This window comes from Schistocerca cancellata, chromosome 7, assembly GCF_023864275.1.
Source record: "Schistocerca cancellata isolate TAMUIC-IGC-003103 chromosome 7, iqSchCanc2.1, whole genome shotgun sequence".
NCBI classification, from domain to species: Eukaryota; Metazoa; Arthropoda; class Insecta; order Orthoptera; family Acrididae; genus Schistocerca; species Schistocerca cancellata.
This window is the reverse complement of record NC_064632.1, coordinates 149,776,013-149,791,877: the sequence shown is the minus strand read 5'-3', so window position 1 is coordinate 149,791,877 and position 15,865 is coordinate 149,776,013. Positions and strand designations below refer to the sequence as shown.

Sequence of the window (15,865 nt, the reverse complement as noted above, 5' to 3'; positions counted from 1 at the left end):
CCTCACACGAACGTCTAGTCGTGAATAAACGTTTTGGAACAGACAACATGCTGTAGATCAGCATAGATAATTGGTGGAAGGAACAGGCGGCTGCGTGCTATGGCGACTGTCTGGAAAGTGCTACAAAGCTACGAAAAATGAGGTGACTATGTAAAGAGGTGGCAGGAAGGTACAGCTAAATGTTGCAAATAAAACATTTTTGGTTTTAACAGTGGTTTCCGCTTCCCGACCGATCGCAACTTACTTTCCTAATAGTCCTCGTCTGGTCCGCGGTACGCCTTGTAATCCAATGTTTGATTTCGAAATTTCTACCTCACCATGATGTAATTATGCTGGAATCTTTCTGTGTCTCTGGGCCCAGCCTCAAATTACTGTAGAACTAAATCCTTCTCCTCTGTCATTCCTAACATCTCGCTGTACCTCCTATTTTTATTCCTTACCCTGTATAATCCTTTCAGTACTCCAAGATTATTAGATTATCATCTCCCCTTTACGTTCTTAATATAATCTTGTATGCAGAACTCAAGGTCGAAAGCTACTTACGTATGATGTCACTGTCAATTAACATAGCTCAATGGAACTTGGACCATAGGCGGCAAAATGCTACAGCATAGTACAGAACGTAATTGAAAGAAACATGCAATGAGACGAACTGAAATGATGTTTTTATTCGAAACAATAATTACATTGAAGTCACGGCTATCTGCGATGGTACCCTGGACCATACAAAAGGCGAGACATAGTTATTAATAGGGTGTGTAATCACCACGGGTCCGCAGCTCTTGGTCTCGCGGTAGCTTTCTCGCTTCCCAAGCACGGGGTCCCGGGTTCGATTCCCGGCGGGGTCAGGGATTTTCCCAGCCTCGAGATGACTGGGTGTTGTTGTGTCGTCTTCATCATCGTCATTCATAGTAAGGCGGCGCGGGTCTCCCGCATCGCTCTCCTACGCTCTGTAAGGAAGTATGGGACTCATCATCATCAATCACCACGGACAGCAACACTTGCTCTGCAACATGCTCCAAAGCTGGCCACAAGGTTGATAAAGATTTTGCGGATGATGCTGTGGTATATCGAGAGGTTGTAACAACGGAAAATTGTACTGAAATGCAGGAGGATCTGCAACGAATTGACGCATGGTGCAGGAAATAGCAATTGAATCTCAATGTAGACGAGTGTAATGTGCTGCGAATACATATAAAGATAGATCCCTTATCATTTAGCTACAAAATAGCAGGTCAGCAACTGGAAGCAGTTAATTCCTTAAATTATCTGGGAGTGCGAATTATGAGCGATTTAAAATGGAATGATCATATAAAGTTGATCGTTGGTAAAGCAGATGCCAGACTGAGATTCATTGGAAGAATCCTAAGGAAATGCAATCCCAAAACAAAGGAAGTAGGTTACAGTACGCTTTTTCGCCCACTGCTTGAATGCTGCTCAGCAGTGTGGGATCCGTACCAGATAGGGCTCATAGATGAGATAGAGAAGATCCAAAGGAGAGCAGCGCGCTTCGTTACAGGATCATTTAGTAATCGCGAAAGCGTTACGGAGATGATAGATAAACTCCAGTGGAAGACTCTCCAGGAGAGACGCTCAGTAGCTCAGTACGGGCTTTTCTCAAGCAGTATATTGCTCCCTCCCACTATATCTCGCGAAGAGACCATGAGGATAAAATCAGAGAGATCAGAGCCCACACAGAAGCATACCGACAATCCTTCTTTCCACGAACAATACGAGACTGGAATAGAAGGGAGAACCGATAGAGGTACTCAAGGTACCCTCCGCCACACACCGTCAGGTGGCTTGCGGAGTATGGATGTAGATTGTAGAAGATCTCTTCTGGTAAGAAGTTCTATTCCTCCACCGGCTCGAGTGGCAACTCGTGGATGGTCGTTGGGGCATGTGGACGTGATACAACACGAGTCCCCATTGTGTCTCACACATACTCGATGGGATTTAAGTCGGCGGTACGGGCAGGCCAGTCCACGGGGCAAAAGCCTGTCTTTCAAGGAGCTACTCCACTTGCACAGTTCCATTCTGTCGCACACTGTCATCCATAAAAATGAATTCAGAAGCGAATGCACCCCTGAAAAGACGCATATGAGGAGGGAGCAGAGCGTTACAATAACGTTGACCGGTGACTGAAACGTTTTTAAGATTCGGAGCTCAGTGCATCAATGCAACATTATGCCTTCCCACACTACAACACCTGGACCAGCAGAACGATTATGTTCGACAGCTTTCCTAGGTGCATTACGCGTCCCCCACTTCTCACCATATTACGATACTCCCAGACTCACAAACTGAATCTGCTCTCACCCGAGAAGAGCACTCACTGGTGGTGCAATCCCTATGCTGTTGCCACAATCACAAATGCTGCTGTCGATGTGCGGGTGTTAACAGAACACGAAGTACGGGATCCTGGGCAAGGAGGCCGTCCCAATGCAGTCACCGTGTCACTGTGGAGCGTGAGATAGGGAGCCTTTCAGTCTTGTTAATAGTGATAGCAATTGCACCAGCTGTTTGACGTGGATATCTTCTTGCCCGTGGCACAATGTAGCGGTCATATTATAGTTGACAGTGGTCGACCACCTCTTCTCCTCTCCACTTGGCAGCAGTGCCTGTACTTTCGGATCGCACTACAAGCGCATGAAGCACTTACTCGATGATTGCTCCGGGTGTGAAGTGGCTCAAACAACCAGTTTATTCATTCAAACGTTATCTACGGGCTACGCGGTAATGAAGAACACCACCGTAGTACAACGTAACTGCTCGCTGATTGATACACATGGTACTACCTCGTTTCTTCAATTGCCTCGTGGTGAGCGGCCAGCCAAATTTTGTGTTTTAGCCAAGTTGAGCTCATGCCATGTGACGTGCAACTTTCTCTGCAGAACTGGGAGAAATCTGACATGCTCCCCCAGTTTGATTCATCTCCATCGAGTAGTTAATGCGTTTTGTTTAGAGTTAAGCTCTACCAGAGATACTGTCCGGCAGTTTTGGTACAGACGTAAATGGCGTAGTAAATGGCGGGGTTATCGGCAATACCGGCAGCATTGATAGTTAAAGAAACCTAAATGACAATGTGAGAGAGAAACTGGGAGCCAAAAACTTTTCTTTGTTTGTTTGTTACGCACATAATTAGAAACATGGTTCAAATGGCTCTGAGCACTATGTGACTTAACATCTGTGGTCGTCAGTCCCCTAGAACTTAGAACTACTTAAACCTAACTAAACTAAGGACATCACACACATCCATGCCCGAGGCAGGATTCGAACCTGCGACCGTAGCGGTCACGCGGTTCCAGACTGAAGCGCCTAGAACCGCTCGGCCACACAGGCCGGCACATAATTAGAACCACACATACTTCAGTTTTAGTCCAGTGTGTACTTTATATCGATACAAAATATAAATTCAATTTTATAAGTAATAAAAACTAGTTGATCGCGTATCTTCTGCGCTTTCGCGAAGCCACAACAATTACTTTTCATGCAAGTATAGTTTACTTGCAAAAACAATAAAACCCTATGCTATTATTGTTGTTATTTTGTACTGAATAGTACGTTCTTCATCATGACCACAGGCTTTGATGTTGTTACTTATGAGTGAAAATGAACTATTGAAGCAATGTTTGATATGTGATTCTTCTCCTGGCGTACGTCATGCCGAAGAAGTTTACGGCTGAGCTGCGAGATGTCAGTGTCCAACTGGAACAATATTGTGACAAACGACCACGTTACCATCATCAGGAGCCTGGTCGTTTGCCGAAATATTCTGCCTGTTGAGAAGTGACATCCGGAAGTTCATCTGCGAAATATTTCTAAATGTTTGTTATTCCTTTGTTTTGAGATTTTTGTTATAAACTTTTCTGCGCAAATCGCGTTCACTAACGTTATACATTGGAGAGCCACAGAAACTAGTATACCTGCCTAGTATCGTGCAGGCCTCACGCGAGCTCGCGCATGTGCGGCAACACGACGTGGCACGGACCCGACTAAGAGGTGCATTCAGTTCTAAGGCCTTCGAATTTTTTTATAGTTAACTACTCACCCGAAATCGATGAAACTGGCGTTACTTCTCGACGTAATCGCCCTGCAGACGTACACATTTTTCACAACGCTGACGCCATGATTCCATGGCAGCGGCGAAGGCTCCTTTAGGAGTCTGTTTTGACCACTGGAAAATCGCTGAGGCAATAACAGCACGGCTGGTGAATGTGCGGCCACGGAGAGTGTCGTTCATTGTTGGAAAAAGCCAAAAGTCACTAGGAGCCAGGTCAGGTGAGTAGGGAGCACGATGAATCGCTTCAAAGTTGTTATCACGAAGAAAGTGTTGCGTAACGTTAGCTCGATGTACGAGTGCGTTGTCTTGGTGAAACAGAACACGCGCAGCCCTTCCCAGACGTTTTTGTTGCAGTGCAGGAAGGAATTTGTTCTTCATAACATTTTCGTTGGATGCACCTGTTACCGTAGTGCCTTTTGGAACGCAATGGATAAGGATTACGCCCTAGCTGTCCCAGAACATGGACACCATCATTTTTGCAGCACTGGCGGTTACCCGAAATTTTTTTGGTGGCGGTGAATCTGTGTGCTTCCATTGAGCTGACTAACGCTTTGTTTCTGGATTGAAAAATGGCATCCACGTCACATCCATTGTCACAACCGACGAAAAGAAAGTCCCATTCATGCTGTCGTTGCGCGTCAACATTGCTTGGCAACATGCCACACGGGCAGCCATGTGGTCGACCGTCAGCATTCGTGGCACCCACCTGGATGACACTTTTCGCATTTTCAGGTCGTCATGCAATATTGTGTGCACAGAACCCACAGCAATGCCAACTCTGGAGGCGATCTGTTCAACAGTCATTCGGCGATCCCCCAAAACAATTCTCTCCACTTTCTCGATCATGTCGTCAGACCGGCTTGTGCGAGGCCGAGGTTGTTTCGGTTTGTTGTCACACGATGTTCTGCATTCATTAAACTGTCGCACCCACGAACGCACTTTCGACACATCCATAACTCCATCACCACATGTCTCCTTCAACTGTCGATGAATTTCAATTGGTTTCACACCACGAAAATTCAGAAAACGAATGATTGCACGCTGTTCAAGTAAGGAAAACGTCGCCATTTTAAGTATTTAAAACAGTTCTCATTCTCACCGCTGGCGGTAAAATTCCATCTGTCGTACGGTGCTGCCATCTCTGGGACATATTGACAATGAATGCGGCCTCATTTTAAAACAATGCGCATGTTCCTATCTCTTTCCAGTCTGGAGAAAAAAAATCAGAGGCCTTAGAACTTGAATGCACCTCGTAATGTCTGAAATAGTGCTGGAAGGAACTGACATCATGAATCCTTAGGGCTGTCCATAAATCCGTAAGAGTACGAGGGGGTGGAGATCTCTCCTGAACAGTTCGTTGCAAGGCATCCCAGATATGCTCAATAATGTTAAAGTCTGGGGAGTTTCTTGACCAGCTGAAGTGTTTTAATACAGAATAGTGTTCCTGGAGACGCTCTGTAGCAATTCTGGACATGTGGCGTGTCCTGCTGGAATTGCCCAAGTCCGTCGGAATCCACAATGGACATGAATGGGTTCAGGAGATCATACAGGATGCTTACGTACGTGTCACCTGTCAGAGACGTATCTAGACGTATCAGGGTCCCACATCATCTAAGTGCACACTTCGGGTCCGAAAGCCCATATCGATGATGTTTCGTTGAATGGTTCGCACGCTGGGACTTGGTGATAGCCTAGCGTCGAAATCTGCAGCAATATTTAGAAGGGCTGCACTTCTGTCACTTTGAACGATTCTCTTCAGTCATCGTTGGTCCAGTTCTTCCAGTATCTTTTCCCGCAGCAGCGATCTCGAGATTTGATGTTTTTCTCCGGATTCCTGATGTTTACGGTACACTCGTGAATAGGTGGTGCGGTAAAATCCCCACTTCATCGCTACCTCGAAGATGCCCTGTGGCATTGCTCGTGCGCCGACTATAACACCACGTTCAAACTCACGTAAATCTTGATAGCATTGTGGGGTAGCCGCGCGGTTTAAGGTGCCTTGCCGTGGCTCCCCCCGTCGTAGGTGCGAATCCTCCTTCGGGCATGGGTGTGTGTGTTATCCTTAGCTTATGACAGTTTCAGTTAGATTAATTAGTGTGTAAGCCTAAGGACCGATGACCTCAGCAGTTTGGTCCCATAGAACCTTACCACAAATTTCCAAATTTTCCAAAAATCTTGATAACCTGCCACTGTAGCAGCAGTAACAAATGTAATAACTGTGCCACACAGTTGTTTTAGACAGACGTTGCCGACCGCAGCGACGTATTCTGCCTGTTTTCATGTCTCTACCTTTGTATGCACATGGCTGTATAAGTTTCTTTGGGGCTTCAGTATATGATAACGTGCGAATAAACAGAATTAAACACCGTTAATTTGTATTTTATTGTAAATACTGTGTATTTTATAGTAACAGACAGGGGTATAACTCTGTAGAACAAAAATGATCCTCATGTTACGTGGCCCCTCATACACACTTACTACGTTACACAGAAGGGACACCGCTTACCGGTCCTGGAAGAATATGCTAAGACACTGGTCGCACACAAAAAGAAGGCAATCGAAATGAGGTAGCACCCGACAGATGCACAACACTTCTAAAGTACGATTAACATGGATGCGAACTTAACTGATCAAGGCTACTAGGAAATCAACCGAAGCGTACGCTTAATTATGATGATCTTCGGTAGCCTACGGTAGTCTAGGAACTCTAGTTATGTTGCTTTGTCTGACTCGCCTTTGAGTTTTAGAGAGGAGTTTGTATACAAGAGAAATGGCGACGTCTTGTGCCGGCAGGGAAGTTCCGCGCAGAGTTCCGGCGGCTGTTCTGGACGTGCGCGTACGGCAGCAACCGCTACTCGCCGGCGCCCGGCGCGGCTCCCTCGGCTGCTATGGTGGCCCGCCACGGCGGCGCGCGCCAGAGGCCTGGGGGCGGCGGCGCCGCGTCATCTGCCGGCCACGAGATGCGCTCGCTGTACCGGCGCGGCCCCGGGCCCTGACCCGCGCACCGGGCGGCCGCCGAGCGCTCCTCCTGCTGCGCCGCCCCCGGCCGCCTGCGCGTCACCTGGGCCACCCCCTCCTCCGCCACGGCCACCACCACGCTCGCCTCCGTCGCCCCCACCTCGCTGGTGATGCACCGCTAGGCGCCGTCCCCCAGCCTCTACTCTCTGTCTGGCAGGACACCTCCTTACCCGCAGCCGTCACACGCCAGGAAGTGAGGTACTTCCGGAACACTTTGTATTGTGGTCGCTAGTGGAATGAGACTTCAGTGATACTTTGCTGCCAAAGAGGAAATAACCTTATGTGAATACAGAGTGATGTTTATTAAATTTGTTCTCGGAGAACTTCCAATAAATCAGTTAATAATAAAAAATGGTTTTGCCATACCAAGACGTTCATGAATGTCCATCTTTGTATCGTCTGGGGTCCTTTCCCACACGAACATCATCCTACATCCCTTTATGTTCAAGACATCTGCCGACGAAATATTTTTCAAACACCTATCCATTTGCACGATACAAATGATAGAACAATTTTGTTCAATGATAATTGTTTGTAACCGGTAGCGCGAAATTGTGTGCCAGATCAGGACGCAAAGGTGGAACGGTGCATCCGTAGGCTACTCTCTTCCTGACTAATCTGTTTTTAATGGCCTCCTTCGTTCCATATGGCAACGACCTTGCCGCAGTGGATACACCGGTTTCCGTGAGATCACCGAAGGTAAGCGCTGTCGGGCGTGGCCAGCACTTGGATGGGTGACCATCCGGGCCGCCACGTGCTGTTTCCATTTCTCGGGGTGCACTCAGCCTGGGTGCACTCAGCCTCGTGATGCCAATTGAGGAACTACTCGATCGAATAGTAGCGGCTCCGGTCACAGAAAACCGCCATAACGACCAGGAGAGCGGTGTGCTGACCACACACCCCTCCTACCCACATCCTCAACTGAGGATGACACGGCGGTCGGATGGTCCCGATGGGCCACTTGTGGCCTGAAGACGGAGTGTTATACTTCGTTCCTTATAGCCCTAAGTGTCTTGCCAGTTTTGCTCTCTCTGGTTGGTGTTTCTTCATCATTTCTTTGCTATAACTTTTCCTCATTTTCTTCTCACCTTCATATGTCTCTTCTCTAAGGACCCTCGGTTGTAGCTCTGAATTAGTGTGACCTGTTCATGTTGTCACTCATACGCCTTAATGAACGACATAAAACTTAATGAATAATTTAATAGTGTAGTGAATCAAACACAAAAAAGAACTACTGAACTAGCGTGTTACCTTTCCTCTTCTTAATATACATATATTTTTAAAGAAAATTAAACCTAAATCTTTCTTTTGAAACGGTTTATTCGAACTAACTAATATCATGTCTTCTTAGGCCTACAGCTTAAGATTCAAGGTTCAATTTCTATGAGAGGTGTCTTTTCGGAGTACATTTCCTTCATGCAGTGCCCCAGCCCTTTATCCCTTCCTACTAATTCCTGTTTCTGAGAAGTTGTGTATAACATGCTTCTTTGTGGTTGTTTTGTACGTGTTTTTCTTGTAGTTGTCGTGTACTGGCTAACCGTGTATATAATAAAATAATTTGGGCCATCACACGCTTTTTATTGACAATATCGGATAAGCATTTCCCCATCAACCACATGGTATAAGTGTTCTTTTTTCTTCTCAGAACAGTATTTTTCTTCCGGCTTTATCAGAATTTTCTGCTCTTATGGACATCAAAACAGTATTTTTGCAGCCTCATTTCCATATTTAGTTCCATCTCGTTACATAGAAACCTATGAATTACTGTGTCTTGTTTGTTTTATGTACTCCAGACGCCAAATACGAATCTTGCAACTGTGTGTGAAGTCTTTGTGTACCTAACCATGATCCACGATTCGCTCTTACCCGTATCCAACACACACTTTTGATCCGTCATGAAGTTTCAGAGCAGTGTACTCCACTGCAAAGTGAAAGATTCATTCTTTCTTTAATACAGTATCATGAAATGACTTTCAAAATCGGCTCACTTCCTTGTCCATATTAGAAGACCTTCGACAAATTTTTAAATAAGTTTCACCATTCAAGAAATTACTCCTGTGGGTAAGTGCAAAGCAATCCACACTCAAAGCCGTATACACACCCCAAAAGAAACTCCACACGCACAGATACACATACTCGACCATTTTTATGACACATGGAGCTGTAAGTATGTCAAGATTTCTCGAGAACTGTAAAGTGATTTTAAAGTACTACCGCAAGGAAATACTTAACGTAATAATCAGTTATGGGATATATCAATGCATTCATTGCGAGACAAATAAATGTATGTGGGTAGCTCTTAATCATACATTTGTGGTGGTTAATTTAGGCAGTATTACCACCTAAGTCTGCCATGATTATCAACATCCATGAGCTATGGAAATCGTTGAAAAAATTGAGAATCCGTTAAAGTTACATTCTATGTGAATATCATCAGTCTGGATCTGATCGAAAAGCTGTAAAACCTTAGAAGAAAAATGAAAAGATTGAAACTAGATAATTTAGGGATTACTGAAGTGAAAAGTAAACACATAAATACGCATAGCCAGTAATATCAATAGTCTCATTAAGATTCGTTTTCAGTAGAAAGGGTTGGAAAGAGCAGGTATGGTGATTTTAGCATATAAGCAGAGATTTGACCATCCATGTGTCAGAGGATACACTCTACCCTCCCCTTCCTCCTCTCGAACCGCTTAGGCCAGCTTTCCTATTGAAATGAAGTTCAAGAACACCTATCCTATTGTTTCAGACATATAATCACAGTTTGGGTTATGACCTGTCACCCCTAAGTTCCTAACCAATTACCGTTATCACTGATTTAAGAGCCCGCCCCCCCCCCTGCTGCCCCTCCTCCTTCCCCCTTCCAGACCCCTCTACCCTATTCAAGGGCAGCTATCCTACTGGTTCTCTCAAGGTCAAGATGGCTGTCTCCATGAGGTCACAATCAAAGATGGCTGCCCAGGATGGTTACCTCATTGAACTGTTGCAAAAGTCGGTCATTACGTCACGCCAATGTAAAAATGGTGGGAAATAAAAGTGAGAGAGCTTTTTTTTAAACAGTTACATATAGCATAGACTACTTGTTTATACATTCAGGAACGTTTGTAACCCATTGCACCTTTTAAGGCTATGTGTGTATCAGTATTGATTATCGAGACACCACAGACACTACAGTTCGCAGGAGTTCTTACAGTCACAACAGCACTCGTAGGAGGATTTATTAAAGGGTTTTTATGCAGTTTTGCTGTAGTGTACTGCTCACGGCATACACTGGCTAGTGAAGGAACAGATAGTGTCTGTGATCCATCGCGCCATCGTTACGACGCAGCATCTGGCTCGACCACTGTATGGAGGGACTAACTTCAGACAGTTGCACTGCACACTTACACATGCCGCCAAACACATCAAACGAAGGATTTAGTGTCTACACTTTATACGAATACAGTACGGTCTATAGTAGTTGCCACAAAAGCTTAGGTATTAAAAATAGAATTCTCACAGCATCAGATTAACCTCTTTTTTTCTTTTTGTTTTAACAAATATGGGCAGACATTTTAGCTATAATAATGTTAGAACTTTTATTGTTTCCATCAGCTGACACCGACAGATGGTATCACAGGAACCTTCTGTTCATATAAGAGATTGTCTTGTCATCAACGGTGAGTGTATAGTAACTTCCTCGTCTAAGTTAGCAATAATTACACACTACACATTACTTAGTATCATCCAACAGTCATGTGGTAACTTACTGAAAAGAGATACTGCAGAAACTAAAGTTTCATGGTTGTACAATTACTTCTAAAATCAAGGCAACTGCCAGACATGGAGCTGAGAAGATGCAAATACCTGGCAAATCGTATATGCTCGATTTCTTTCCAGCCCCATTTACTAGCTCAGGTAGCTTAACATCAAGCGTGTCATGTTTTGCGACAAAAAGATGACGTGCACAAAAGATATGTGACAGTTTTTTTTCTGGTACAAAGGTCAGCATGAGCGTTGGTTTGAAGGTTTTGTGACGCCCACATATGTAAATCCTGGTGTGGTGGAACCGGTTTATAGTATTTCGTGACTTTAATTACTTATAAAGGATATTTCAGGTAGATCAAACAAATATAAAACCATGAAACTTGAAACTTCCTGGCAGATTAAAACTGTGTGCCCGACCGAGACTCGAACTAAAGCTGTGAGGACCGGGCGTGAGTCGCGCTTCGGTAGCTCAGATGGTAGAGCACTTGCTCGCGGAAGGCAAAGGTCCCGAGTTCGAGTCTCGATCGGGCACACAGTTTTAATCTGCCAGGAAGTTTCATATCAGCGCACACTCCGCTGCAGAGTGAAAATCTCATTCTGGAAATATAAAACCAGTTACCTATTGTCAGCGTAAAAATTCGTTTGATCTCAAAAATGATTATCCCGGTTAATATTTGTCACTCTGCTAAAGTAATCTCCACTTGGCGTTGTGTAGAAATGTTGGTAGTAAAGTCGTGTGAGTAGCATTAAATTGCATATCATTTACCAGATTGTACACAACTATTACTTAACATGGAAACACTTTTCTCTAGCAAAAGGAACAGTTAATCACAAAATACTACCCACGCACAACACTGACGTATGTCTCGTATTAAAATACTTCATGTAAAACGTCAGAAATACCTAGGCTTCATACATCAGCAAATAAGAAATTGATATTACGTAACGTGCTGTGAGTACTATTTATAAATATTCAATCTGAGTTGAATTCTGTCTTTTAAAGTAGATTCGGGACCACCGGTGCACGTTTATTTCCATTCATTTATTTCTAGCAACATTTATGTTTGTTAAAATTCTCGATTAAAAATTGCCGCGGAGATATTTTTGCTGAGATGGCGGCAGACAGACGATAGTTGATTTGTCTATTGTTATTCTCCATTTATGTTATGAAGGTAATATATTTAGGTAAAACTCTTTAAGCCTTTTATCTCTATTCTTTAGCATTTAAAATCACTTTCAATGTTAAATACTGACATATTTTTTATACGCGCTACTAGTGAACTCCGCTGTAAGTTACTAACGCTAACGGCTGCACTCCGAATTGGCTGAAAATTAACACTTAAAAACATTAATTAGATTGGATAACAATTGAAATAAATACGAATCCGCGTCTAGACAATAGCGACTCTATTTTTCAAATAATATATATATATATATATATATATATATATATATATATATATATATATATATATAATTAGGGGTTTTCTCTTTACAGACCTCACACGTCTCACGTCCGAACAGTTAGTTCATCGGTTAGCACAGGAAGAACAACTGAACCACAATTATCACAGATAACGAAAAAAGATTATAACTGTCGTTGTCCATGAATGTAGTTCTCTGATAATTGTTTTAATTCACATGGAAATTAAATTATTACAGAAATAATGAAATAATTATCGTGATTTTTACACGATACAGTCTTTTTATACGTAGTATCGATAACATTTGTTGTAATTCGTTCGCTTAGTTCATTTTAACATCTTGTGGCTAGAACATAGTGTAGTGGATATTTCACTGAACCGGCATGTCGAAGTTAGATTCTAAATGATGTTCTGTACCTCTCAAGTGTTTTGTTTCGAAGAAGTGTAATGTAATATCCTTAATGATTTTCTTGTAATCCAGTCACGATGCGGCAGTACCATTCCATTAGATGTAAAACTGTCTCGGCCTCAACCTTTCACTGATTATGTAAGCCACTAACTCAAAGAGAAAATAAAGTGCTAAAACTATCTACAAAGTCAACAGTCATAGAAGATTTCCAATCACAGTTCAATAAACACAGCACACATGCGCTCATCAACATTCAGTCGATATAAATACAGAGGCTGAATAACTGAGAAACGAATGCCGATAATAATACGAGAACCACGGTTAATGATTAGCAATTTCACATTTAATGATAGTGATACAAAACGAATCTATTCTGTACAGAAATCGTTGACTGCTGTCAGTAGTAAGTACCTCCGGATGATGTAGTCATTCCAAAACGTGGGCTGTGTCCAGTTTTGGGTCACAAATCCGTGTTATAGAGGGTATCACATTTAAAAAAGTAATTACAATAGTCGAAGTCAACCACTCCAACATTACGTATTATTAATGTACCGTTGCCATATTGCACTAATTCCTTCGCTTGTAAAATAGTGATGACTTCATTTATAAGGAAGGAGGTGATAATGACTTATTTTTTAAAAAAATCTTGCAGTTACCATTGCTGTTTAGTTTCCTTTCAACGTACAATGACACAACCGTAATTTCCCAATGTTACAGTATTCTACAATAAAATCCTATGATTTTAGAACCAAGATATTACTGGCAAACGTATGAGAATTGTCAGACAAATGACAAACGTCAAGACAGTACCACTGATTTTCGACAATTTATAGATGTAGACAGATTTTCACAAGGTTAAAAAACATGATACTTCTGCATTTTCATTCCCTGCAGATTTATGGCGTCAAGGTAGCAGCACACAGTTAAATATTATCTCCAAACAAGTGCCTCGTGATGTGAGATATTCCAAATACCAATTAGTGGAATTTCGCTGATATGGATAAAGGAATACTACAGTATTCAGAACCTAATCGAAGCATACCTGAGGAGCCAATTTGTACCTGACTAATCACACTCCACTAACATAACATCAGTGATAAAACTACGTGAGGGAGCAGGCTCGACGTGATGGATACCATGGAAAAAATCCTCTCTAATATATCAATTAGCAGTATGCATCTTTTTATATGCCAGGTGTCACTCCGAAGGGGACATTACGTTCCACCCAAGCAACAGTACAGAACTGCCAAGTAGAAAATGCCAAATAACTGCTTACTTTGAAACATATCGTAGCATCAGGGCCTCATAATGTATGCTATTGTACTATAATTTTGTTGTAATATGGTGTGTGGAGAAATGTGTTACAATTTTGTTCGATGCTTATCTGTAACCGGGAATACTATTTGTGATTTAGTAACTGAGACTGTATGGGACGTTTTTCTTCAGTTTGGTATAATGTGGCGAACTGTCAAGTAGTCTTCACTGTGCAAGAGCATTATCAGCAGAAGGCAACAAATGGTTTGTACTCCAAGCGAATTTTTCTTTTACCTCAGCATGGAGTTACTACAGTGTGTGTATAACTCTGATATGGGTTTCGCTGAAATAAGACGAGTTTTTCGCAAAATAATACAGACAATTTAGATGCGGGTATAACATCCATGTCGATGTGCGACATAGTTTCGTGAACATATTTTCGAAGAAGTCTGTGAGATCATAATACCCGTACCATCGCATATCTCTCGCAAGGCTCATAAGATTAGATTATAGTACAGTCACTTATACCCTTGACAACATGGACAATAGCCAATAAATAGAAGACAATTACCACGAACCAACTGGAGGCATATAGAGATATTGTCTTTAGTATTACGGCTCAAATGCAGCTCATAGGAAAATTTCGTATGCTTGTTTTGTGGCAGGAAGCGATATTTGCGGCAAATATCCGTGTCGGTGACATTTTTGATAATACTGATTCACCTTGTTCCGTGGTACCGCCATGCACCACCCTCGAATCCAAAGACCACACACATATATACAAAGCGTAGATTTCATAAAAATAATATGAATCGGTTCACAAAACAATTGCAGGACATTCTGCCTGTTTTTGCAGCATGTATTGTTCCATAGACAGAGGCTGCGCCGGCCGGGGTGGCCGAGCGGTTCTAGGCGCTACAGTCTGGAACCGCGCTACCACTATGGTCGCAAGTTCGAATCCAGCATCGGGCATGGCTATGTGTGATGTCCTTAGGTTAGTTACGTTTAAGTAGTTCTAAGTTGTAGGGGACTGATGACCTCTGATATTAAGTCTCGTAGTTCACAGAGCCATTTGAACCACTTGAAATGGTAGGTATTTCAAGGAAGTTAATGTAAATGGCTGCAGGAAATATGTCAATAAATCGAGACCGATATCTCCCCAATGCGAGAAAAGTCAAAATAGCTTTAAGAATTTGAAAGAGAAGCCAACAATAGACAGAGAGTGAACGCAGTTCCACTGTCAACAACAGAAAAGAGACCAGTTTGATGGAAAGAGTATCATCAGGATGTGTCTCTTCATACATATGATTGTTCATATGTATGAAGAGACACATCCTGATGAAGTTCGGATATCTACGATACCACATACGAGTATTGTAGCCTTGTCTTATGCACGCACAAGTGATACTTAGTGTCATTCGTCCAACAGGCCTGAAGGTGACGTGATTGAAACTTCGGTTGCATAATACGCTACTAGCCATTAAAATTGCTACACCAAGAAGAAATGCAGATGATATACGGGTATTCATTGGACAAATGGTTCAAAAATGGCTCTGAACACTATGGGACTTAACTGCTGAGGTCATCAGTCACCTAGAACTTAGATCTACTTAAGTCTAACTAACCTAAGGACATCACACACATCCATGCTCGAGGCAGGATTCGAACTTGCGACCGTAGTTGTAGCGCGGTTCCAGACTGTAGCGCCTAGAACCGCTCGGCCACTCCGCCCGGCCATTGGACAAATATATTATACTAGAACTGACATGTGATTCGGAGAACAGGATACTTATCGAGGAAGATGTTGGTATGTCGAAATACCGCGTCAGCTAGCTGGAGCTCATACCCCGAATACACCTCCCCCTCCCCATCATCACGACGTGTACCATTGTGTTACGGTGAATGAAGTCTGCAGAAGTGTATAATTACCGACCAGAATCCTTGTCATTA

General features: G+C 43.0%; 1 protein-coding gene and 1 pseudogene across 1 annotated transcript in view; both read left to right on the top strand.

The window, feature by feature from the left end:
* LOC126092671 (orexin receptor type 2-like) overlaps positions 1-7,059 on the top strand; it is a 98,033-nt gene extending 90,974 nt beyond the window's left edge. Inside the window, exon 5 of the mRNA XM_049908392.1 lies at positions 6,857-7,059. Coding sequence (XP_049764349.1) covers positions 6,857-7,059 — 203 coding nt within the window. The remainder of the gene's footprint in view (positions 1-6,856) is intronic.
* Positions 7,060-7,729: 670 nt separating this feature from the next.
* Positions 7,730-7,847, top strand: LOC126093194 (5S ribosomal RNA; annotated as a pseudogene).
* The last annotated feature ends 8,018 nt before the right edge of the window (positions 7,848-15,865 follow it).